Source organism: Hydra vulgaris, chromosome 09 (genome assembly GCF_038396675.1).
Source record: "Hydra vulgaris chromosome 09, alternate assembly HydraT2T_AEP".
Lineage (NCBI taxonomy): Eukaryota > Metazoa > Cnidaria > Hydrozoa > Anthoathecata > Hydridae > Hydra > Hydra vulgaris.
In genome coordinates, this window is record NC_088928.1 from 43,614,872 (window position 1) to 43,640,016 (window position 25,145).

Sequence of the window (25,145 nt, forward strand, 5' to 3'; positions counted from 1 at the left end):
TTTAATGTAACTTTTTAAACCTCAACATCCAATTAGAGCATTTTCTGTTGATTTTCAGACCTATGTTTTAAAACAATTCTTGATCAGAATAAAATTCTTTATCATAACCAATTATAAAAAAAAGAAGAAGGATGGGGGGGGGGGGGGTGGAGAAACTGTAGTAAAATTAAAATTAAAAGATGTCAAACTTATAATTAGCGCCCACAAATTAAAAGATGTATAAACTTATTGAAAATATGTATTTAACTGAAAAGTTAAATATAAACGTATAAATAAATATAGAGCTAAAAGATATAAAACAAATAAAATAAAATCTAAAATGATAAATAAAAATTTTCCAGCTCATCATCTAAAAGTTTTTCCAGGGTGATTATATTTTTAGGAAGATGATCTGTCAATATAATTCCTCGTTCTGCATTTATATTTAGTTCGTCAATATACCCAAACCAATAAATTACTAATCCAGGACCAAAGCGGTTTGTATAACTCCAAAACTGATTTTCTAAATAGCTTTTATGGGAATCTTCTGTGCCAAACAATGCTTTGCATTCTATCCAATTTATAACATAATTATTAATGCTAATTGGAAGAATGAGTTTAAAATCAGGAGTTTTATCATATCCTTCTTTCCTCAAAGTTTCTTCTTGTGCATATGGTATATTTTGTTCATGTAAAAAATCTGACACAATTTTTTCATACTTAAGACCTGTTTCATGCTTAATTTTTTCAGTGGTTGGTCCATAAACATCGTCCTCTTGATTACATATTTCTACTTCTCTAGATAAAATGTCGTCTGAAATTTGTTTAGGCTCTTTCATATGCTTAGATAAGAAACTTTTTGTTACTTCTTGCTTTAAATTATGCTTATAAAATTGTTCTAATATAATACGTGCATACAAAGATGGAGGATAGTTGTGTTCAACGGCTTGTCTGTATAAAAAACCTTTAGAATTTGAATTTAAGGCACTAGAACAATATTGCCTAAAATACTTTTCAGCATTTCGCAAATGTTTATGACAAATACTTTTCACCTTATTATGATAATATTGACTATATATACTTATTAGCGTGCCTTCTGAAATATTGGGAAACTTTAGTTTTAAAAAATGCATCGATTCGTTCATTTTATTTGAATCAAGGACATATATAATTTCCTTATAAACTTCAATTTTCATTTATCTTTTTAGCTGATATCAAAACAGAAATACTATATTAGCGTAAATATAAATCAAAATTACCGCCATGAAATTTGTTTACAGCGTTTCGTGCAATTAAATTTAAGTAAAAAAAAAATAAAAAACGAAGTTGAAGGAAAACCTCAAGAAAATCCGTAAAAAAATATGGAAAATGTAATCTATTCAATAAAATACCTTTTATTTAATCCGTATATATTTCACAAAACAATTTAACTATATGCAAATATTCAAAAATTGCAAATTGAGTAATTTTTGAATATTTTCATAAAGTCCAAAATATACTTGGTAAATATTCAAGAAACACAATTCCGAGGTATGATAAAATAAATATTATAAGATGATATCAAATACGACAATACAATATATGTAAACATCTAAATACTCCTATTAATGTATTTCTATATTTTTCCGATTAACGTAATTTGTATACAGCGAGTAAAGTTCTGCATTTTATTTGGAGTTTTGATGAGTAGATCTATTAGTTTATCGTATTGTTTCATTTTATACTTTACGCGTAGTAGGGGAAGGTGGAAATTATTTGACAATCGGGAACATTGGGGAGTAATTCTTAAAATGCCTAAAATTACCGCATGGAACTTTTCATAATGCTTAGTCTGTTACAAATAACAATCCATCTTTAAGAGAATTTGTTGGGGAGAGTGGAGCACCATAATGCATGGGGCACCATGAAACATTGTAATTTCATATGGTGAAATAGTTACTTCTAGAGCTATGTTTTGACAAAAACATTATATCGCTTGAAATTATCAGGGTTGTGAGGGGTTAAATTTTGTATTTTCTATGATAAAGTAATTTATTAGTTTTTAAAGTTGCAATGCGTCTATCGGTAAGTAACATTATTATGATCTACAACAATCCATAGGCTCTTTACTTTATTTAAAAAAACTACTGAAAAAATAAGTTGATTCTAAAAATAAAGCGATTGTTTTCTATTACCAAGTATGGGATAACTTGATGCACCATTTGTAGGGGGTCTTAAACTGTAGAATGGTACTGTATTGTGTGATAAACAACTCTAAAAATCATTTCTTTTATTTACTGTAAATTTTTAAGACATTTATGTAAATATAATAGTAGGAGATCTAAAACATTTATTGTCTGGATTTTTGAAATGTGATTAGGACCATTAGAAGTATTGTGTTTTAATTATTAATTTATTTGTCTTTCAAGTAAAAATCTGCTTTTTTTCTAAGTTTTATACTTTTTATTTACTTTTTTAATGATGCTCATAGTTTGTATTAAGGTACACATGGGTGGGTACCTAGATACAAAATTTTAATTTTACTTTAAATAGTCTTACAAGTTTAACCTTTCATATGTTGGTAATCAATAAATTTAACTTTGTAGGTATAATTATACCTAACTTATAAGTTAGTTCTACAAATTAAACCAACCGCTTGATATTAATAAAATAAATGTTCTTTTTATTGTTTAATAATATTTTTATCTATTTAGTTTTTACTAATAAATAAGTTGTTAATGATTAAGTTAAAATTTTTTGTATTGATTTATTATCGTTAATGTCTGCTCTAAATATATTTAAAGGAACAGATATTAATTACCATTAGGGATAGACGAAATGTAAAAATAGAGGCTATAAATAAATAATAAATAAATTAGTTGTTAGTCAAATAACTAAACTCTCTAACATTCGTTGAATAATTGTTTTTTAATAATTTTATGTTTATCTTTAAAACGGCCATGATTGTTTGTAAACACCCTAACAACGTTGTAATAAGAGCAGTATGTCGGTAAGCCTTTGATTATGACTAAATTTTTTAGTTTAGGTTTGACGAAATATTGTCTAGTGTGTCATTCATAAGTTGCAAGCTATTGATAAACTTTAGTTGACGCACACTAAAAGATATAAATTTTCCCATTATGTTTAAAATGGGGGAACCATACATAACTCCGGACACTTAAGAAAAAAATATATTGTGCGTATGTACTAACAGAAAACAAAGTGTCAAAAGACTTTTTTAAAAGTATAAACATTAATCTATCAAATTAGAATAAAATAATTACTATGCAGCCTAATAATGTACAAAACGAAAAAGAAAAAATGTTAGAAAAAAAGGAAGGTTTAAAATTGGAGGGTTGCCCCGGACACAAAGTTTAATCGTGATTTTACCTCTACTTTACCCGTGAGAAAGAAATATAACATACAATTAGTTATGCTTGGACTGTTCTCAATACATTTAAAAAAAAAATCGTCTTTAAAAGTAGCATCTGATATATAAGGAATGGGAACAAAAATGTTGTCATATAGAAATATAAACATTAGCAAAATGTTTATATTTCTAAATGACAACATTTAGAAATATAAAACAAAAATGTTGTCATTTAGAAATATAAACATTTAAATTATTAAAGAAAATAAACTATTAAATGTATCATTATTTATATAAAAAAATTGCTCATTTTTAATATGTAAATGAATTAAGTTGTCCAGAACCACCTTCCAAACATGCGTTTGATACTTTTCACTCATTCACAAATATTAGTTTTAAAACCAGTAAATTAAAGTATTAAACAAATTTTTTTTAATAAATATTGTAAATAAAAGTATATCTTTAATCAATAAAAAGTTTTTGGAATGCATAAAAATTAGGTATAATATGTGATTCAAATATGATGATAATCGCTTTTTTGGTGGTGGGAAACAATATCTTCAATATCTTTGCTGTATTTGTTGTAAAATGCTACAGTAGTCATAAACTTCTCTAGATAAATGCACAGTTTTCGATGGTATTGATTGTGGGTAGCACCTTAATACTTTCCAGTATTGCAGCAATAATAACGAACGTTATATTTTTGAATATTTTTGCTAATATATTTATATAATTTAGTAAATTTATATAAAAACTAGAATGAGTTTGTAAGACCATTTAAGAAATGAATAGGAAACGCCTAGATGATATAACAAAAAAGCGTGTCAAAATTTAAAAGTTTAAAAGTGATAAAAAGTTATACTAAAAGTGGTTTGCCGTTTTACCAACTAAAATTTCATCTCCATAAAATGGCGACTTGTGAAAAAATCTTTTGGGTGCTGTATGCATGGTTCTAAAAAATTTAAATACTAAGAAAATTATCTATAAATACTTAATCTGCACAAAATTTATATATACAGTAACTTTTGTAAACAGTAGCCTTAGTTTTTATTTACGATAAACATCTTTTTCTATTTTGATTAGTAACCTAAATCTTGAGCTAGTTCTTTATTTTTAACCATTCGAGATTAACCATGTTATTCGAGATTAACCATGTTACTCGAGATTAACCATGCTATTCGAGATTAACCATGCTACTCGAGATTAACCATGTTATTCGAGATTAACCATGCTACTCGAGATTAACCATGCTATTCGAGATTAACCATGCTATTCGAGATTACCATGCTATTCGAGATTAACCATGTTATTCGAGATTAACCATGCTATTCGAGATTAAGTAATAAGAGCAAAATGCTCGTAACTCAACATTTGCATCCTTTAATTTTTTAACGAATCCTTAATCTTGATTAATCTTTATAAAGCCGTTCAAAATATTTTCGATATTCGTTGGTAACTCTTGTAAATTACGGGTGCCATTTTTGTTTCTTTATAAAATTAATTAACGCGATGTTTTGGCTTAATATAGTTTTTTTTTGTCACATGTCAACGACTATTAAGTAGAGAGCTAACCACCAATAAGCAAGTCTACAGTTTTCATAACTCAATGAGATAAGTCAGTCCATTCAAACAAGTAATTCAACCGTCAACGTTTGAATTGTTTCTAAATATTTAAGAGATTAGTATACCAATAATTGATGGGAGTGCAGTAGAAGTTCAATGAGCCAGCGAATGGCATTTTTGGTAGCCGAATAAACTTTTCTAATATTCTGGTTGTTTAGATTTGATTGTGTACCCCATTTTTGGAATAAAGTTATTTTGCCTAATTTTAATTTTGATCTGCCTCCTTCTTTGCATTTTTTTAAAATTAGGCTGAAAAATCTTTTACTCTCCCATTTTATCAAAATTTGACAAAAATATTTATATTATGTAAATATTTATAATAATTTATTACCTATACTACAAAGTAATATGTGTATGTATATTTTATTTTATTATGTTGTACTTATAGCTACTTTATAACCTAATATTTTGCTTGTACTAGTATAAGGTTCTGACGATAAGATCTTACTGATCTTCTTTCAGATACCTAGTTTTTCAAATGTTAATAGCATTAGCTTGCTTTATAAATTGTATTAATTTTTATCTGCTCTCATTATATTGTAAAAACGAACTAACAAATTTAAACCAAAATGTTTAAAAAAAAAAGAAAAAACTAAATACTTCATCAGTAATCCTGGTATGAATCGCCCTCCTCATTTTTTCCATAAATTTTTTTTTTAAGCCATACTACAAATAATGAGTTGCAGTCTAATATTTCAATACCTAATCTAAAACGAATTCCATTATCACAAAATAGTTTTACCTCAATAATTTACGGAACACTGTTCCATCTTACAAGAGACTTGTTAAGCAGTATTGGCTTAAGGTGACACAAGCAGATAATAAAAGTAAATCAAAATCTAGCTTTAATTGCTTCATGTTTGCTTTTTTTAGTCCGCTTTCCGGCCCATATCTAAAATATTTCCATACTTAAGAGGTTACACTCTTACAAAAGTGTGACGTTTGAGCTAATACTGGAAATTTCACTCTACCTCAATAAGAGTTTTTAAAAGCTACTACAAACGCCGCTAATTCTACGTTCTGCTAGCTTTTGAATTTTTACTTTGTAGAGGACGTTTCTCCCCAACTGATTCAAGACAGAATCGATAAAAAAATTTTCTTTTCCAACCATGCTTATTTAATCATTTTTACTTAACCAAAACCAGATATTAACGATTCTATAAATAACATTGCTACTGTGTGAATCGGTATCTTCCGAATTCGAGCTTTCCGATCAGATTGCGCGTTTCTTAATTTTACATTTTGGATATAATTTGAGAGATTAGTTCAAAACAACAAATTAAAACGAGACGCTACTTGTCAATTTGTCTAGTTTTGTTTAGCGGTGCTAAACAATTCTAGATAAAACAATTATATACGATTAGTGCCGAGTCTAGTCGCAAAAAGTTAACTATTAGCCGAAAAAATCACATTCACTACTTTGCAATATTCCAAACGTTTTAGATACTAAGAAAAACGGATGCAAGGTTGTCCATAATGCAAATTTTGATTTTAAGTATAGAATTTGGCTGACGCATATTTTTAAAGAGCGTTTAGTTTTTTACTTTTTTTGAAAAATTTAATTTTTTTCAAAATTTTTTTTATCACATAACCAGAATTAATTTTGAATTTATTTGATTATTTAAAAATCAACAACGATGGTTTTAAGCAACGATAGATTTGAGCTAAACATTTGGGCAAAAACGAACATAACATAATTTAAAGTAAATAGTAATAAGATAAAGTAATAGTATGCAATAGTTTCTATTATTACTTTTACAGCGTATTTTTGCTTTTTATTAAACCAATAAATTAGCAAAAACAACAGATACATAGTTTTTACTGTAGATATGTACTGTTTTAACTTCAGTTACGATTTAAAGGTTGACCACTACCACACAAGCCATAATATAGTCATTAGCATAGAATGATTAAAGCGCTTGGGATTTTTTTGGGTCAGGATTAGGGTTAAATTTACATACACAATCATTCTTGTCAACTTGGTAATTAAAAAACAAAATTAATTACCAAGGATGAGGTCAAAAAAAGATATAAAATTACTCTCAAATAGGCATATTTATTAGCTAAATGCATTAGATTTGTTTAGTAAGAAAATTAACTTAAATTAAATTTTTTTTATTTATTAGCTTGGTTTTGAACAATTTCGCTTAAGTTTTTGCAGTTTATTGTCTAGGAATACAACGTTTTTGCCTCTTTAAACTGAGAATCAATGGTGCGCCATTTTCAAAACTGGTTAAATGACGTTTTAAAAAGTAAATGTTTATTTTTCCGAGAAAAAATAGTTTTTTAAAAAAATATTTGTTTCATGGTATGGAACATTTCATATAAAAAATGGGGTGAGAAAAGTCTTACAATTTCTTTACAAAATGTTTAGAATGTGAACTCAAAAACAAACCAATTGTCCAAATTGTCCATTTTATCTCAAAGGTCAACGAATTTAAGTGAAAGATGATAAGTATTGCCATTACAATAAAATTCTCTTTACTTAATGTCAAAAAACTTTTTCTATTTTGAGATGTTTTTAGATAAAAATGAGAATTCGCGAGCACCTTGTTGTATTTATAAATTGAGGATTTAACTTTAAAAATAATATTAGCAGTGTCAACATGAGTGACATTAACACTAAAAATTGAGCAGTACCCAAAGACTACTTTTTTTAAACGTCTACTTCAACATTTACCTTAGCCTTCACTATCTAAAAGATATCTTAACACTGAGTACTAGCCAATAAAGAACTACACTCATCAGAAAATTTTGTTAATTTTAAAAATCTGTCCAACGACTATTTCAAGGATACATGTAAAGATTCAAAGATTCATAACACCAACTTTTTTCTAACACTGGTAAACTCATCCCTGAAGTCTGATTCCACCAACCTTGCTTCAAATGACTAGTTAAGAGTTGGTGCAAGCCTTCTGATTTTGTTATTGGAAAGACTAGCGTTTATTTAAACCTTGGCCATGTCGGTTATTGAGAGCATAGGGTTCTTTTTTGAGTTTTAATAAAAAGTCTAGGTTAAGGAGCATTGGTTTTAAACCCTGCGCTCTAATTAGTTTTTAGTCCCTTTAGGCGAGGCAACCTTTTGCTCAATGACAGATACAGCCAGTTTTTCTCACAATTTACAATCAGTTTGCTCTATCTTTTTCAAGTTTTTAAATTTTGAACTTTATGGGCACTGGGCCTTAACTCTCTCCTTTATGAAATCTGTAACCTGTCTATCACATTTTTTCACGCAAAAAAAAACAGAACATTCTTTTGCAGTCTTCATAAGTTTTTGAAAGTTTGGCATTTTCCTTGTAATGAAGCATAAAAAATGTTTAATGCCTTTGCATGTGCTCTGACTAACAAGAGTTTGTAAACTTTTAAAATACTTCAACAAATTTTAGTTGCTTGATTCAGATTAATTTAAGCCTACTAATAAGAATTCAATAGAACTTGCTTGAAGTTTAAAATGATCAAGTAAGTAAAAGCTTCTAAATTTCTTCCAAAAAGATATTCAAATGCTTTTATAAATAGACAATTAGCAATGTGGTTAACATTTTAATGTTTTGAACTTTTTGAATTTTCAAAATTGATTGGTTTTACCAAAAGTTACTTCTGAAGATCATTCAAATGAATTTTAATTAATGGAGATTTTTAAATGGGTTACCATTTTTACGAACGTCATCATCAGAAACATCATCAGTAAGGAAGTCTGAAAATCTTGTTTCCCTATGGCAGGGAACTATTTAAATTTTAATCACTTGTTAATTTTGAAGAACTATAAAACTCTTTTAGATATATACTAAGTATATACCAAAAATACCTATTTTTAAAGGTATCAATACAGTCAAAATATATTGTAATCAGAAATGAAAATATTATTGTTATCGGAAGATGAAAGAATCAAGAATAGTTTTTTCAAAAACAGTAAAAGCGGTCCCTCAATCTGCCGCGCTTTGAAGTCCTGTATATCAGCCAAATGAAAAGATTGTTTCATTCCTTTTTCTACTGAAAGCCCTTTAAATACTCTATGTCCTTAAACCGGTTTAAGAGTTGTCATGCACTTAATAACATTTTAATGGAAAATGACAGTGCTAAATAAGTTGAATATAGTTTTGCTATCTAGTTGATATGTTTGAACTTCAAATAGGAACAAAATATTTTTTAACAAAAACACCAAAAATAAAAATTTAAAACTTATGAAAAATCATATTTATATCATTAAATGGAGCATAAACAGGTATTTTATTCATTATTTTATTCAACCGGCTAACCAACTAACCAGCTAACTAACCGGCATAGTTTTTATGTTGAAAATGTTGCAGAGACCGTCCAACTTTAAACTTAATTTTCTCTCTAAGACCATGTTACCAGATTTTAATTTTATGCCAAATGAACCCTTAGTGTCTCTAGTTTAATGGACATATTTTTATTTTTTTGGTCCATAATTCGAGGTTTAAACTGAGTATCTATATATTTCAATTTATATTTACCAATAACAACAATAAATGATTAAGTTATAAATCAAATATAAATAAGCTTTCGGCAATAAACATACACCCTGCATATTCTCCATTTTTTTTTAGAAATGGTTAACTACCAATTTATGACTTTCAAAAGTGTTTTAAAAAAGTTTAGGTGACCATTCGGCGCAAAAACATTTTCAAGGTTAAAACGATGTTTTACGTCTAATGGAAAATTTTGACTTTATTGCAAACAAGAGTTAGTGGCTCACTGACTAAAGCGCTGACAAGTAAAAAATATCTTTCCTAGTCTCTTTAATTTGAAAATGTTACTATTCTAAACTTGCCATATTCTACAACAGATAACAGCTTATGTCAGAGAAACCTTAACTTAACTTTAAAGAAACCCAAATCGTTCACCTACTTTATATTATACAATTTATATGAAGGACTTCTTTTTGCAATGATCTGTTTTTTCTTAAAAGTTATCAATCTTTAAAACTTGAATTTTAATTTTAATTGATTTGAATGAAAAAAAAAAACACAGCAAATATCTATATACTCATTGGAGAAACCACAAAAGATTTCTATTGTTGAAGAAACATCTGTTATAAGTCCATCTCAGTTAGGCATATATGGACAATATTCTTTGAGTGTCTTATTGATACTTCAGGCAAGATATCAATCTTCTTAAGAAAAATAAATGCGAAGAAAGAGAAGATGCAGAGCTCACCTCTTGATTGTACAACAACAAAATTAGTCTAAAATAAATTAAACGAACATGAAATGTAATTACATAAATAAAAAAAAAATAAAAAATTGAAATTTTAAACTTTTAAAATTTTAAATTGCAAAGTCGCAAATCCTAATTTCTATTTCAAGTAAATCCAGAATCAATATCTACTAATTTCACTTACTTAGTCTGGAAAGTTTTCTACTGGTACCATAAGTGTTAGATGCCTCCGTGCCTTCACAAGGTTATAGTTCCAAAAATCTGCTCAATCAAGGTATACAAGCAATAATAAACTTTAAAAATATAAGAAACGTTTTTTGCTTAAAAATTAAAAAGTAAACTGTAATGAAAGTGTCATAACAAGAATTTTATGTGCGTATAGAAAATCTGCTTTATTGATAGAAAAAAGTTCCTCTTGAATTTGTTGAACTTTTTATTTGCGAGAAACCTACGTTCTAGAACGTAGAATTAGGTAAAAAAAAATTTTAAGTACAAAAAATTTGTTATATTGATTACAAGGGTTTTAGCATTAAATATGAGGTTGATGTTCAATTTTATAGTTTGTATAAACAAGTTATAAAAATTCTAATTAATAATATTCTAAATATCTACAAAAACTACTGAAAAAACTATTTTATTTATGACTTACTACGTATTGTTTAGAGACTCCTAGGCACTAATTAAAAATTTTATTTACATAGCTAATTATATTTTAATATCAAATGTAATTAGTAGATATTTAGAAGTTATTAGTAATTCGTTTCCTTTTAAACGTTATTAATGAATCGTTGTTAATAAAATTTTACGCGTTATTAATAAATCGTTTCTTTTAAACAGCTTTAACGCGTTATTAATAAATCATTTCTTTGAAACAGCTAGAATATGTTGTTTATAATACTCAAACAAATATTTTATTAAAAAATAATAGGAACTTTAGATCAACATTTTATTTAACAAATTAAAAATGTTGTTAACACTGTTATAAAAGATTTTTTCTTTTAAGGATTTTAGTTCACTGCATTATTAAAGTGTTTCTACTTTGCTTCTTAACTCTTAATGAAATAAAAGTTGTAAAACCTTCAAAAACCCGCCTTAATCCTAAAAGTCCAGAAAAAACTTTTCAACAAAGTATTTTCACGTATTGTTTTTAAAGTTTTATAGCACACTTTATACAACTTAAAGCAACTTATACGAGTTTATGCAAAGAAAAATTTGAGAAATTCGATTTAACTTTAAACGCAAAGGAAAAATCTATTAACTTGAATATCAATTTAAAATATAGAACATGATCTTGAGAAACCCTTGTTAATATTACTGTTAGTAGTAAATTTAAAAAATTGAATCATCTGCTATTATATTTGAATAGTATTCGTTGTTACAATTATTTTAAATTTATTTTTATCTTCTGTTTAAATCTTGTATTATTTAGTATTTATTTCTCACCTTTTTAACGCTTATTTTTGTTTAAACTAATTAAAGTTTTTATAATTATATATCAATAGAAACTATGGCTAAATAATGTATAAAATTTTTATGCAGTCAACTTTTTGAAAATATTGTTTTCGTAAATCAGTTTTATAAAAAGCGATTTCAATAAAATGTTTTAATTTATTCATCCATTTTTTCAACTTTGCATAAATCTTTCCGCTTATATGAAAATTAAAATCCTAAAGTACAATTACTAAATAACATGTGTAATATATTTAATCTTTGAACATTTGGAAAACGAAATATGTCAATTATGTAAACATTTAAATGTGTTGCTTTTACGTGGTTATATACCTCAATGATAAAATAACATTTATTTTTACACTTATTTTTAAAGACGCGCCATAATTTTAAACGTTTATTTAAGTAACTCTTAGTATTAAAACATGTTTGTTTTCACGATACAGAACCAAAGTTTATCAACTGTCTATTTCGCAAGACGTTAATGAACATAAAAGAAAAAGTTGACAGAGAACATCACAAGAATATACAAGGTTAATAGTAGCAGTAGACAACAAAGATAATATAAAATATATTCAATGAAGCTTAAAGCATTTATAATTATTCAACTGATAAACATGATAAGCAGTTTGCAATACTTATCAGAAAACATTTTTCCCGACATTCCAAAATTTTCTCAAAGTTTACTAAATGATCTTTGCAAATTAAACACTGCCTCAACCTGTTATTGTGAGCCTTCTTGTTTTAAATATGGCACGTGTTGCATTGACTATCTATGGGATGCTAACTTGAATGAGAACATTGAGTTGTATAAAGTTCGATATTTAAATGCTGTAAAACCGGTTAAATATTTAAGCTGCCAACCTTTACTAAAATTGTCCGAAACCAAAAAAACATTCTCCGAATGGTTGTACATGGTGGCAGAATGTCCAAAAGAAACAAATAAAAAGCTTTCCGACTTGTGTACAAATCAAAATAAACTCAAATTTCCTGTTATTGGAAGTAACAAGATAGTTTACAAAAATCAATATTGTGCACAATGCAACTCAGTTAACACTTACGAACAATTGAACATAACTGCAGATTGTATTGGAAATAAAAACGACACAAGTAATACAACTGAAAAATACAATAACTGCAAGTTTAAACTTCTAAATAACGATATTATTCAATATATTAATTATTGCAAAGAAAATGTTTACGACAGTTGCACTAACAACTCAATTTCATGCAGATGGTGCAACTCTTATGTTGCTTTGATTTCATATGAAAACAAATGCTACAAAAATATCCATTGTCTCATCGAAGTTATGCAACGCACGCCTAGTAAATTTGACTTGTGTCCATTCATAACAGACGAGTTTGAACAACAACTGGCAGATCATTTTCCTTACGGTTATAATATAATCCCGCTACCACGTTATTCTGTTCTTGTGAGTTTTGCATTAAGTGATACTGATATTTATAATACAAAAAAATGCAGCAAAAATAAAGCATATGATGTGGCTACCAATACGTGTGTTGACCTTGTACATTGTATCTTTGGATATCACTTAGAAGGAAGCACTTGCGTACCAACAGTAGACAATAGAGAAGAGAATGAATGGATAAACGCTTCGAAAAATATATTATCTATTGAAGAAATTAAAAGTCAGTGCACTAAAAATTTAATATTTGATGATAAAACTGACAAAGAAAAAAAAATTAAGAATAAATACTTAATAAGTAATATGTTTAACAATTCTCACGAAAGGTTGTTTAACAAGTCAAAAAAAATCAGTCAAAAGAAACAGAAAAGTATTTTTACAACCGAATTGTACGGAGAAGATCAATCTCGAGTTTTTCCTAACCGGCTGTGTGCTGAACCTATAATATTTGATGAAGAAAGTTTTAATATATCGGGTAATTGTACTCTATACTTCAACGCATCTGAGTATTCACCAAATAATTACATAGTTCTTTATGCCAGAAGAAAATCTCCTTCGTATAGAGTTGTTATATGTAAGCGTTTCCATTTAAGCGAGAATTGCAATATGAGAAGAATATTAAATTATACGTATTTTAAAAACAAATCCATTTTTGATCATGAAACCAGAAAAGTTTACGTAGCAGAAGAATACGCGCCTCTGGACACTGGAATAGGAGTATGCATACAGCATTATTCAAAATTACTTAATTGGATTTATACTGCACAACGTTGGGAGGGTTATATAACAATTGCTGGCTGTTCATTAAGTATTTTAGGTTATATTGTTACTATGACAACGTACATTATAATACCTGAACTCAATACTGTACCAGGCAAAAGTATTGTTTGTTTGTGTTTTATGTTATTAACTTGCGATATAATCATGTTATCAGCACAATCATTTGATCAAAAATGGTGCAAAGTGTCATCTTACCTCATTCATTTTTTTTCTTTATCGGCACAAATGTGGTGTACTGTACTTGCATACGATATTTGGTTAACGTTTTCTGGGAAAAATATCATGCGTGACATAAAAAAAAGGAGACTATTTTACTTTTATTGTGCTTTTTCGTGGTGTAACCCCCTAATTTTACTTATAATTATTGTTTTGCTAGAAAGAACAAATATCCTCAACCTTGGCTACGGTGCAAATGGCACATGTTGGATTAACAGTCAAACGGGTCGTATTGTTGCATACATCATACCTGTAATTTTAAGTACCACTTATGCAACAACAACTTTGTTTTATACTTTGCTACGAATATTTAAGCAACAAAAAAAGTCCGGAAAATTACTGAAAAAATCTGGAGGTGAAGATGTAAGCTTTGTAAAAATGGCTGTAAAGCTAATTTTACTAGTAGGATCTATTGAAATGATAGGATTTCTTCAAATTAATAGCACATCAGAGACGGGAACAGCGTTTAACACAATATTCAAACTTCTATATTCTATATTTCGATCGTTTCGCGGTGTTTTTATATTTTGGCTTTATGTTGTTACTGACAGAGTTCTAACAATTTATCGCGATATAAAACGCACAAAATCTTTCAGTTCGTCAAAAAGATCCAATATTCAATCTATTTTAAAGAGAAAAGAAGCGTTTAGTGAAACAAGTACTGTGTTAAACCAAACATTTTGAACATGTTTAGTTTAATTAATTATAATAATATAATATAAAAAGATATAAAATGATCATAAATGGTACTATACTTAACCCAGCGTGAACAGGCGTCTGTAAGATGTCTATACGACATCTTGTAGACGTCACAAATCCGTAGGACGTCCTTAAGACATCCAACGAACATATGACTGAGAATCATAAATTACTTAATATTAACAGCTATAATAAAGTAAAAAAAACTCCTGAGAAAATAAGCAAAACGTAAATAATTTTGTAAAAAAAAGCTATAGTAGGATATTATTTCTTAAAACTTTTCCAAGCTTAACAAAATTCTTAGCTTAAAAATCAATTTAAAAAGTACTTAGATTATAGAAAATAATACAACACGAACATTATCTATAAATTGAAAAAAAAATGTTATCAGGTCATAAAATTTATCATAAAACATAAGTACATCATAAAAAATATTTTGTATCGAACTTTTGTATTTTTATATTTATATCATGAGGGTTCGAATTGTTTATATCGAACCCTCATGATATAAATATAAAAATGTTGTATAAAAAGATTAAAATACAAACTGAGAAAATAAAGGCAAAACTGTGAGAAACTAATGTGAAAACTTAATGAGAAAGAAATGATTGTTAGGTAAAAAAGAAGGTGAGTCAGATAAAAAAAAGGAATTGATAAAATTAAGAGTGAAATTTCAAAAGTTTGTCTAAATGAATGTTCCTATTGAACATTTTACATTCATTTTACTTACTAACCTATACTCTCACTAAGTTGAATAGGATAAACATATCCAAAATTCGATTTCCAGTAATACAATCATTCAAATGCTGAGGAATATGGTATTATATTTATACTTAGTTGGTTTGTCAGCTTAGTAAAAAATCTTGTTTTTCGTAATGATGATGAAGAACTTGGAACAAGATCTAACAGTTGAAATTGCATGGACGCACTTGTTTTTTGTTTGTGTATTGATTCCCATTTAAAATCTTTTTTTTTAATTTGAAAATTTCACTCTTTTAACTTTATCAATTTTTTTTTATCTGACACAACCTTTTTTTTTTACAGAGCACATCATTTTTTCTCATTATTAGGCTTTTTTTATAGAACATTGTTTATGTAGTACAGTGTGTACATGACAAGAAAGTACAATACATTGATGTAGTATGTTTGTACATGACAAGAAAGTTCTTTTTTTTTTGAGCTTTTCGAGACTTACATTGTAACAATTTGAAAAATTAGGAGTTTTGGGTTGAATTGGTTATTTTTTATTGCTGTGGAATATTTCTAAAGCGGACACCATTGATAGGGAAAAAAAATAATTATTTTCTTTAGAGCTATAATGCAGACATCTCTATATATGACTTTACCAAAAATTTTGATTTGGACGTAATTTTCAGCAAAAAATTGATTTATAACTTTCTTACGAAGATTGTAAACGAAACACTGACAGATTGTAAATGGTACTTGTACACAGGGTTGTGATTTATAATTTTTTTTAAAAAAAACAAATACCTAATTTCTTAATGTTGTATTTGATAAAGTTTTGATTGTAGGGGAGACCAGGCTAGTTGGCTCGGTTTTTACTCTATGAGCTCTGTAGCCATAACAGCACATTTTTTTGAAAATACTAAAGTGTAGTCTTAAATCGTATGAACTTGGGTAACTTATAGAAGTTGCATTCATTTACAAAAAAATTTTTTGGGGCCTTCCCGGGTTCTCAAAAAAAATTACGCCAACTTACCCCACCACAGGGTAAGTTGGCGCAAACTATAAAAATGATTACTAATGTACTATTAAGTGCAAAATTAATATAAATTTTTTTACTATTAATTTTGGTAACAAATTTAAGCCAAAAATTTAGTATTACTTTTAGCTGGCACCAAATATTAGTACAGCCAAAACAGTACCCCGCTTTTTCTCTGTGAAAAAAAAACCTAAAAAAAATTTTTTTCTAATTTTTTTGTAAGAATAAATTTTTTCAATATTGTTAAAAATTAACAAAAAAAATTGATTTTATAAAAAAATTTTTTTCTCCGTAGTAAATGCTATGAGTCAACTTGAAAATTTGAAAAAAACCCCGTGAAAATTTTGCCAACTTACCCCGAAAGCCTTTTTTTCAATAAACAGTATATAGATCCTGAAAAACGGTATATAGATACTTTGAAAAAAAGTCTGACTGGATATAGTAAACCAATTGTGACTGGGACTTCTACAATATTTTTTTCATACGACTAACTATCTTCTATGTAAAGTAAAAAGGAAGCGATGTTCTAAAAGTTACGTTTTTGACCAAAAAACACATAAATCTTAATATCTCCCATGCGCATGCGCGAATCCTGACAATACTATAGTGAATGATGAAATAGTCAATTAGCAAGATTCTGTATAATTTTTGTCACTTTCTGATGAAAGACTTTTTTAGTTTTTATTGTAATTCATTTTTGTTTGACTGAAAACCTTCCGTACTCAAGCCATTTTTTCAAACCTAATAATTATACAACAGATTTAAAACTAATTGTGTCTAACAATTTATGTGTGTGTGTGTGTGTGTGTGTGTGTGTGTGTGTGTGTGTGTGTGTGTGTGTGTGTGTGTGTGCGTGTGTGTAAACAGACTCACGTTGTTGGTTTTCTTTGATTTAGTATTAAAAATACTAAAATGCTGAAGAATAATTAAAAAAGAAAATTTTAAAAACAAAGCGTTTGGTGCTTAAAATGTATAAAAGAAAACTTTTTCTGAAGCTTAATGTTTCATAGATTTATTTGAAAACATGTTTCTTATGAAACTTTATTTGAAACTTAAAGCTTGGTATTAGTGAAACACAATGTTGAAGTAATCAAAAATTAGATAAGTGTTTTTACTAATTTATATATATATATATATATATATATATATATATATATATATATATATATATATATATATATATATATATATATATATATATATATATATATATATAAATGTACTCCTCCTGATGATCTAGCAATGGTGAAACTTCAAGTAGAAGAAAAAGTTAGATAAGTGTTTTTTACTAATTTATATATATATATATATATATATATATATATATATATATATATATATATATATATATATATATATATATATATATATATATATATATATATATATATATATATATAACTCATAAACGACTTATTATTTATGTTAATTACAATATTGTAAATCTAATTATGTTATAACGTTTTATATAAATAAAACGTTCCTATTTTTTATTTAATCAGCGTAACACTTCTTTTGTTTTATTACCCCACAAGCAAAAATGTGTTTACAATGTCAAGTTTGACAATTCTGCATTAGCTTTACTTCTTTATAGATGTATCACGGTAAGGTTTTTGTTACAATAAAGTTTATAACAATGTAAGCTTTGACAATGATGTAAGCTATAATGATGTAAGCTATAAGAATGTAAGCTTTGACAATGGTGAAAGCAATTAATAAATTATGCATATATGACAAAGGGATCTTCCTATATAGATTTACGCATACAAGATAGTAATTCAAAATGTCGCAATATTTGAAAGTCGCCGCAGGTGACTATGACCACGTCTTATTAGGTCAAAATTTACGTATTAATACGTTATACGTTACATCTCGGTTACGTAAATATAACACTTTTGCACGTATCGTGACGTTACAATGTTACGTATCGTTACGTAAAATTTTTCGTCTCGGTTACGTAAAAATAACGGACATTTTGCACGTAACGTAACGAATCTCGTTTACGTCTCGGTTACGTAAAAATAACGTATATTTTGCACGTAACGAATTCTTTTACGTTACAATACGTAACGTAACTTTAAAATGTTATAGGAGTAATTTTTGATATTTCTATTGAATAACAACGCTGTTTTTACTGCAACTAAACTGATGTCAGTTGCTGTCTCCGTTTTTATATCTTTGTATATCATATTGATTTGGATGCCAAATCAATATCTCTCGAAGATATAAAAACGGCGTATGTAAATTTTTGTCTCTAAAAAGTTTACATACGCTGCTACTTCATTTTCATCTAACTTACTTTGTATTTCATTTGGAGTAGAGTTTCTAGAGATAAAATCTCCAATGTTCTTTTCTCCTTTTTGATATATTACATCGAAATCGAATGTCTGCAATTTGATTTGCCATCTTGCGATATGTGCATTTAATTTAGAGCCAGAAGAAAAAATAAACTTGAAAGGTTTGTCGTCCACTACAACCTTAAAGCTTTTTCCATACAAATATAAATATAACTTTTCAATGGCCCATACCATAGCAAGAGCTTTCTTTTCTGCTATATTTTAACTCGGTTGCGATTAATGATTTGTTTATGTAGCAGATTGGTTTAAGCCACGTTTCTTCTTTTTGTAAAAGTATTCCACCATAGCATGATTACTAGCATCAGTAATTAACTGTACTTCTTTGCGCGGATCATAAAAACCCAAAACCGATTCACTTAACAATTCACGTTTAATCATATTGAAAGCGTCATAATGTTTTTTTTTTCTACCTAAATTTTGAAATTTTCAAAAAATTTTATTTTTTCTTAAGCAAAAATGCACTTTTTAAAAGTTAATTTTAGACCTAATGTTCGTGTTTTAATGAATAAAAGTTCTAATTTTCTTAACAAATTTTGTTTGTTTGGTGCGTATATTATAAAATTGTCATAGATAAGTTTTACTCCCTCTTATTTACCATAGCTTTGCACCATGGTTTTTTGAAAAATTTTGAATAAACAGTTGATCCCGTACATTAATCTTTTGTGTCGGTAGACTGCCTAATCCGTTTGAAAATTTTTACTTTTTCTTGATTTATATATTGAAACATATTTTGCCATCTCCTATGCAACCTTTTTGTTTCTTGTTTTTTTTTCTAAATGATCTACGAAGTCAATGTCCTTTGTGCACGGATTTGTTTTTTTATAGGACATTTCTTTTGCCTGTTGTTTTGACACTTCATGTTTCGATCAATTTCAATGCATTTCTTAAGATTTCTTTCTCCATCATTCTCTATCTATTTTACAGAGTAACTTGTTGATATAAACTGATTTTTTACTGTCTCTGTAACATTTGGAAAGATACAGTATTCTGCTTGCTTTAATTGGTAACACAACTCACTGTACTTTCCTCTTCATTTTGTTTAATTTTGTTTCTCGTAAAAACGTAACGTTCGTTAAAAACGTAATGTTTTTAAAATGTAATGTTATATTCTTTCTTAGACTGAAATATCGTAGTGATCAGTGCCAGTTCCTTTCAGGGTTTTATATACTTTTTTTACATTCTCTCCTGTTAGATGCATAAGCAACGCCTTTTTTTGTGCGTCTTGCGTGACTCCAGTTGCAACTAGATACAACTCAATATCTTCCTTCCATGTCTCCCATATTTTTCTAAATTGGTTGTCTTTTTCATCTATAATAAATTGATCTATACCGAGTAAATTATTAATTACTTTTGTCATAGTTTAATCTTTGTCGCCAACTGTTGTGTTCTTGATCTCAAACATATAACTAACAATTCTTATTTTATCTATTTTAAAATTTATTATAAAAATATATATACTACAACAAATATCAATATAATCAATCAAAACACACTACTTAATCTTTCTTAAGGACGCTTTCCACAAGACGAAAAAAATCGCGCAAAGCGAATTTTTTTGTCATGACGCAAAATATGATATGTGAAAAATAAGTTTCGACGTCTCGGTTCAAAATAATAACGTTACGTGACGTTACGTGACAGTAACTTTTGTCCCGATTGAACTAAGACATTACCGCACTTTTAAAAATATTGTCTCGATTGAAACGTTACGTTCCGGGAATAACGTAACGTTTCAATCGAGACAACTTACGTTACATTAAACATTATGTTCCGAGAATTACGTGCGGTAACGTAATGAAACGTCACGTTTTGTCACGGTATTAAACAAAAAAAAACTGGTGCGGTTTGATCTTGGTTGGTGTAGTTTCCCAATCGGGAAATGAACCGGGACGTGCGGTTTCAACCGTTTCCGCGCCAACCTTATCCCGATCGAACCTAGACGTTACCGCTGATTTTTTGTTGTTGTTGCAACCGGTGTGCATGACTTCTCACTTATGAAATTAAAAGACATGAACCAAGTATTTTAATGTCTTTTTTTGATTTGATAATCCTGATTAATTTAGAGTTGTCTACATACATTTTGAAAAGGTGTAGTATTTTGTCGGTAGATCATTTATGCAGATGAGAAATATGAGTGGTCCGAAAACAGATCTTTGTGGTACACAAAGATCTGTTTTCGGTACACAAAGTGGTTTTGGTACACAGAGTTTGTGGTACACAAAGATCTGTTTTTTGGACCACTCATATTTCTTAGTTGGATATTGTCTTCCATTCAGATTTGTTGTTAGTAATGTTACACCATTTAATTTAATATTAATGATATATTCGCTCCGAGCCTTTAAGCTATAAGTTAAGCGTGGTTTAATGTTTTAAAATGATTACTTTCAATTGCAGCACACTTTTGTTTGATGATTTTTCTCTAAAGCATATTTTCACAACTTTTATTTAGGTGTCCCAAGAAGTCCTTACGGTCTTATCACAGATAAAAAGCACCGTGGATAAGCATTTAATTGAAAGTTCACAGAGCACCGCGGACGAGCATTTAATTGAAAGTTCACGCCACCTTCCTAACCGATGCCGCAAAACTTGCCCAGAGGTGGGGTTTGAACCACAGAGCCTTTGTTTCTGAGGCAAGTGCACTACCACTGCACCATGGCTGCTCAGATGTCTAACTTTGACCTCAAAAGTGAAGCTGCTTTTGGACTTTTTACAAATTGGTAGATTAAATTTGTTAACAAATATTGTTTAACTTTTCTTTTCTTAAAAGAAGTAAATATATTTTAAATATAAATGCTGTTTATGTAAAAGTGTTAAAAGGAAATTAGAATACTTGTAAAATAATAATATATGTTTCCTAAATTCATTTAGAAAGACATATTTTCGGTTAGAAAGGTATTAAAGTTTTGAATAGAAAAGTGAAACGACAAGCAATTTTATGAATTATAATACTTTTTAATAAACTTAGGCTCATAAACAAACTTAAACAAGTATTGTATAATTATTAAAACGTGTTTTTAAATTATCTTTAACTTATTGGAAATTTTTGATGCTCTAAACTTGCATTTATAATTTCTATTCCACACAACGGGACGACTGAATAACCGCGAATTTCATAAGTGCGAACTGGTATAAGTGCAAAGCAGTTACAAAAACTGGCACAAGTACGAACTGGCATGAGTGCGCCAATAGAATTAGCAAACATTGGTATAAGTGCGAACTGGCATAAGTGCAAAGCAGTTGCAAAAACTGGCACAAGTCCGAACTGGCATAAATGTACCGAACAAATTTGCAAACATTGGCATAAGTGCGAACTGGCATAAGTGCAAATTAGTTACAGAAACTGGCATAAGTGCGAATTGGCATAAATGCGCTAAATAAATTTACAAACATTGGAATAAGTGCGAAGCAGTTGCAAAAACTTGCATAAGTGCAAATCGGCATAAATGCGAACTGGCATAAGAGCACCGAATAAATTTGCAAACATTAGCATAAGTGCGAAATACCAACTTGCACTTATGCCAATATTTGCCAATTCATACTTGTGCCAATTTTTGCAAAATCTTACGCCGTACTTATGTCAAATCTCACTTATACCAGTTTTTTCGACGCTTTGCACTTATGCCAATTCGCGCTTATTCTTATATAGTCATTATATAGTCTCTATAGTAATTATATAGTCTCCCGCACACAACGACTTCTGCTTTTGCCCTTTATACAAATAGCGGACTATTTTTATACATATAAAAAAGCGGCTTCATTTTTCGTCAAATAATATCCTAAAAGTTAGACAACTTGTTTGAATAATATATCATTGCTATTTTTAAATATTTTTTGGCTAAAAGTCAACAAAAAAAAATTATTATTGTTAAATAGCTATGAATATTAAATTAAATTTATAATCTGAACATCTATTTGCACTCGTTACTAGAAATACATTTTAAAAATTACGACTTTGTCGCAAACTGTGCATACAGCAATAATTCATGGTGCTTATTTGAATAAAAATTATCCGGACTTATGTCGTTTACCGGATTAGTTTAGAATTAGTACGGATGAAATGCGAAAAATACGATCTAAAGATTTTCATAAAAACCGAATATTTTTATTGTAAATATAGAAATATAAACATGCATAAAACTATTTAAATCTAGCGTGGCTTGCGGTCAAATGCGCATTTTCTAACAGCTGTTTTATAATAATTTCAATAGGATTTAAGAGAGATTCTGTAAGAATCAGGCAAAAATACAACTTTTTTAGAGTGACCCTCTTCAAAATTGCTAATTTTTTAATGTTGTTGCTATTCATACTGGAAGTTTTTAAATTTAGGTTTTAATAATTAGATTTTGAATAATAAAAAAGATAGTAACAAAATAATAAAATTAGTTTTAAGGTATTAAAGAATTATGAGTTAGCTTGTGATTGGAACGAAAAATCTCTGATTGAAAATCGATTAAACAGAAATTTTAACAATCAAGAGAGAATATGTGCATATCATCGCTACACATTAGGAATATGATGGAAACAAGGAAAAAATGTATGCACCCTGATCACAAACTACAAACAGAAGAAAGCAACATCAGAGCGCCTTGAGAAATAAATTTGCAGAATGCATTGCACCTGGTCAATCGGAAGAGTTTTTGAAAGTGCTTGAAGGTATTGAAAATACCAAAACAGAAATTCCGGATGAAAAACTCGTTGAAATGTATAAGAAGAGTGACGCAACAAGTCAACTGGTAACTTTGGCATTTATTGATCATAATAAATACACAAAGCAGTTTTTATGCAACACATTTACATGCACAAAATATAAAATAGAACTTGCCAGAAAATGGAAATCCTTGCAAAATGGGTTTGTAATACCCCAAAAAAATTTATTTACAAGAAGTAGACTTTCAATTCCAAAATGTGAACATTTTTTAGATTTTCTCTTCTCAAGTGGATTATTACAAGACGTTTCTTATGTTATTTCCAAAATAAAGTATGACAGTGGTGATGTTGAAGCTGTAGCCCGTGCCATTTTAACTGCAAAAAACAGTCCTATTGCCCGTGAAATTTCGAGAGGGCCAGAAGGACTACTTTGGAAAGAAAGGCATCAGTATACACATAGATGTTTTTTTACAAAAAAAAAGCATCCATGTATTTTTCTCAAAAAATACGTTTACCTAACAATTGTGTATCGATGCGATCAAGGTGTTTCCTCTTTTATCTCTATTGCTGAATCAGTTCTAAATCAGTTTCGCCTAGATGAGCTAGAAATAGTAAATATTTTTGCGAAATCAGATAATGCTAACTGTTATCATGCTAATTATTCAGTCAAATCTATGTACAAGCTCTGCAAAAATAAGAATTTTAAACTTCTACGGTACGACTTTAATGAGCCTTGCTGTGGAAAAGACCAATGCGATAGGGAAAGTGCATCCGCTAAAACAATATTGAGAAATTATGTAGATGCTGGCAATGACATAGTAACAGCAGAAGATGTTGCAAAAGCAGTGAAATACGGATATTGCATCAAAAACGCTATGGTTAGCGTTGCAAAAATTGAGAATGTTACTTTAACTGGTCCTAAAATTCCAAATGTAAGCAACTACCACTCCTATGAGTTCCAAGAAGACTACATGACTTTGTGGCGATACTATGAAATTGGAGAAGGAGTTAAAGTGCTATACAACAATCTTTTAGTTGAACCATCAATTGAATTGATTGTTGCATTCACAAGTACTGAAGAAAACTTTTAGCGAAAAACTCTGGGAAAAAATAAATAATGAAATTATAATTTAAATACACTGCTTTTTTGCCAGGAGGTTGTATGGAATATTTTGAAACAATTATCGAGTTAGATGGACATATGTTGATAGGGCAGCACAAAAGATCTGAAGAATTTTCTTCTTTAGATAAAGTAAAAAAGATTTACACTGAAAAGATGAAAGAAACTTCGCAAGTTTATTCAAACTGTATAACCGCATCGGTTAGGATCACACCTACCCCAATAAACAATATATACTCTCAAAAGTTCAAAAAATTAGGTTGGGCATTACCAACAAAAAAGACGTTTCGTTTTTCAATAAAGCAAAAAAAACTACTTTATGAATACTTCATAAAATGAGAAAATACAGAAAAGAAGATGTCACCAGAGGAAGTTAATACACTGATAAAAAAATATCTTACCGCGGATGAGTTCGTTTCAAGCCAACAAATAAGATCTTTTTTTTTCTAGATGGAGTAATCTATTAAGGATTGGAAAATTGACTGCATCGACTATTGAAAAAAATGGTAACAATGAATTTGAAGATGAAGAAGCCGAGAAATATCAAGAAGAAATACATAAACTTGCAACTGAACTTTCTGTGATATGGAAGAAAGAT

General features: G+C 28.6%; 2 protein-coding genes across 2 annotated transcripts; one reads left to right on the forward strand and one right to left on the reverse strand.

Annotated features, from left to right (window-relative positions):
• Positions 1–220: 220 nt before the first annotated feature.
• On the reverse strand, positions 221–1,280 carry LOC100197250 (CDAN1-interacting nuclease 1). Its single transcript, XM_065805821.1, has one exon. The coding sequence runs from the start codon at positions 1,173–1,175 to the stop codon at positions 315–317; it is 861 nt and encodes a 286-aa protein (XP_065661893.1). The 5' UTR covers positions 1,176–1,280; the 3' UTR covers positions 221–314.
• A 9,990-nt stretch (positions 1,281–11,270) lies between these two features.
• LOC105845893 (uncharacterized) lies at positions 11,271–14,745 on the forward strand. The gene has a single exon (XM_065805822.1). The coding sequence runs from the start codon at positions 12,157–12,159 to the stop codon at positions 14,683–14,685; it is 2,529 nt and encodes an 842-aa protein (XP_065661894.1). The 5' UTR covers positions 11,271–12,156; the 3' UTR covers positions 14,686–14,745.
• The last annotated feature ends 10,400 nt before the right edge of the window (positions 14,746–25,145 follow it).

Excerpts from the sequence above, each read along its gene's own strand:
- LOC100197250 (XM_065805821.1), bottom strand. The coding sequence starts at position 1,175 with ATGAAAATTGAAGTTTATAAGGAAATTATATATGTCCTTGATTCAAAT.
- LOC105845893 (XM_065805822.1), top strand. The coding sequence starts at position 12,157 with ATGAAGCTTAAAGCATTTATAATTATTCAACTGATAAACATGATAAGC.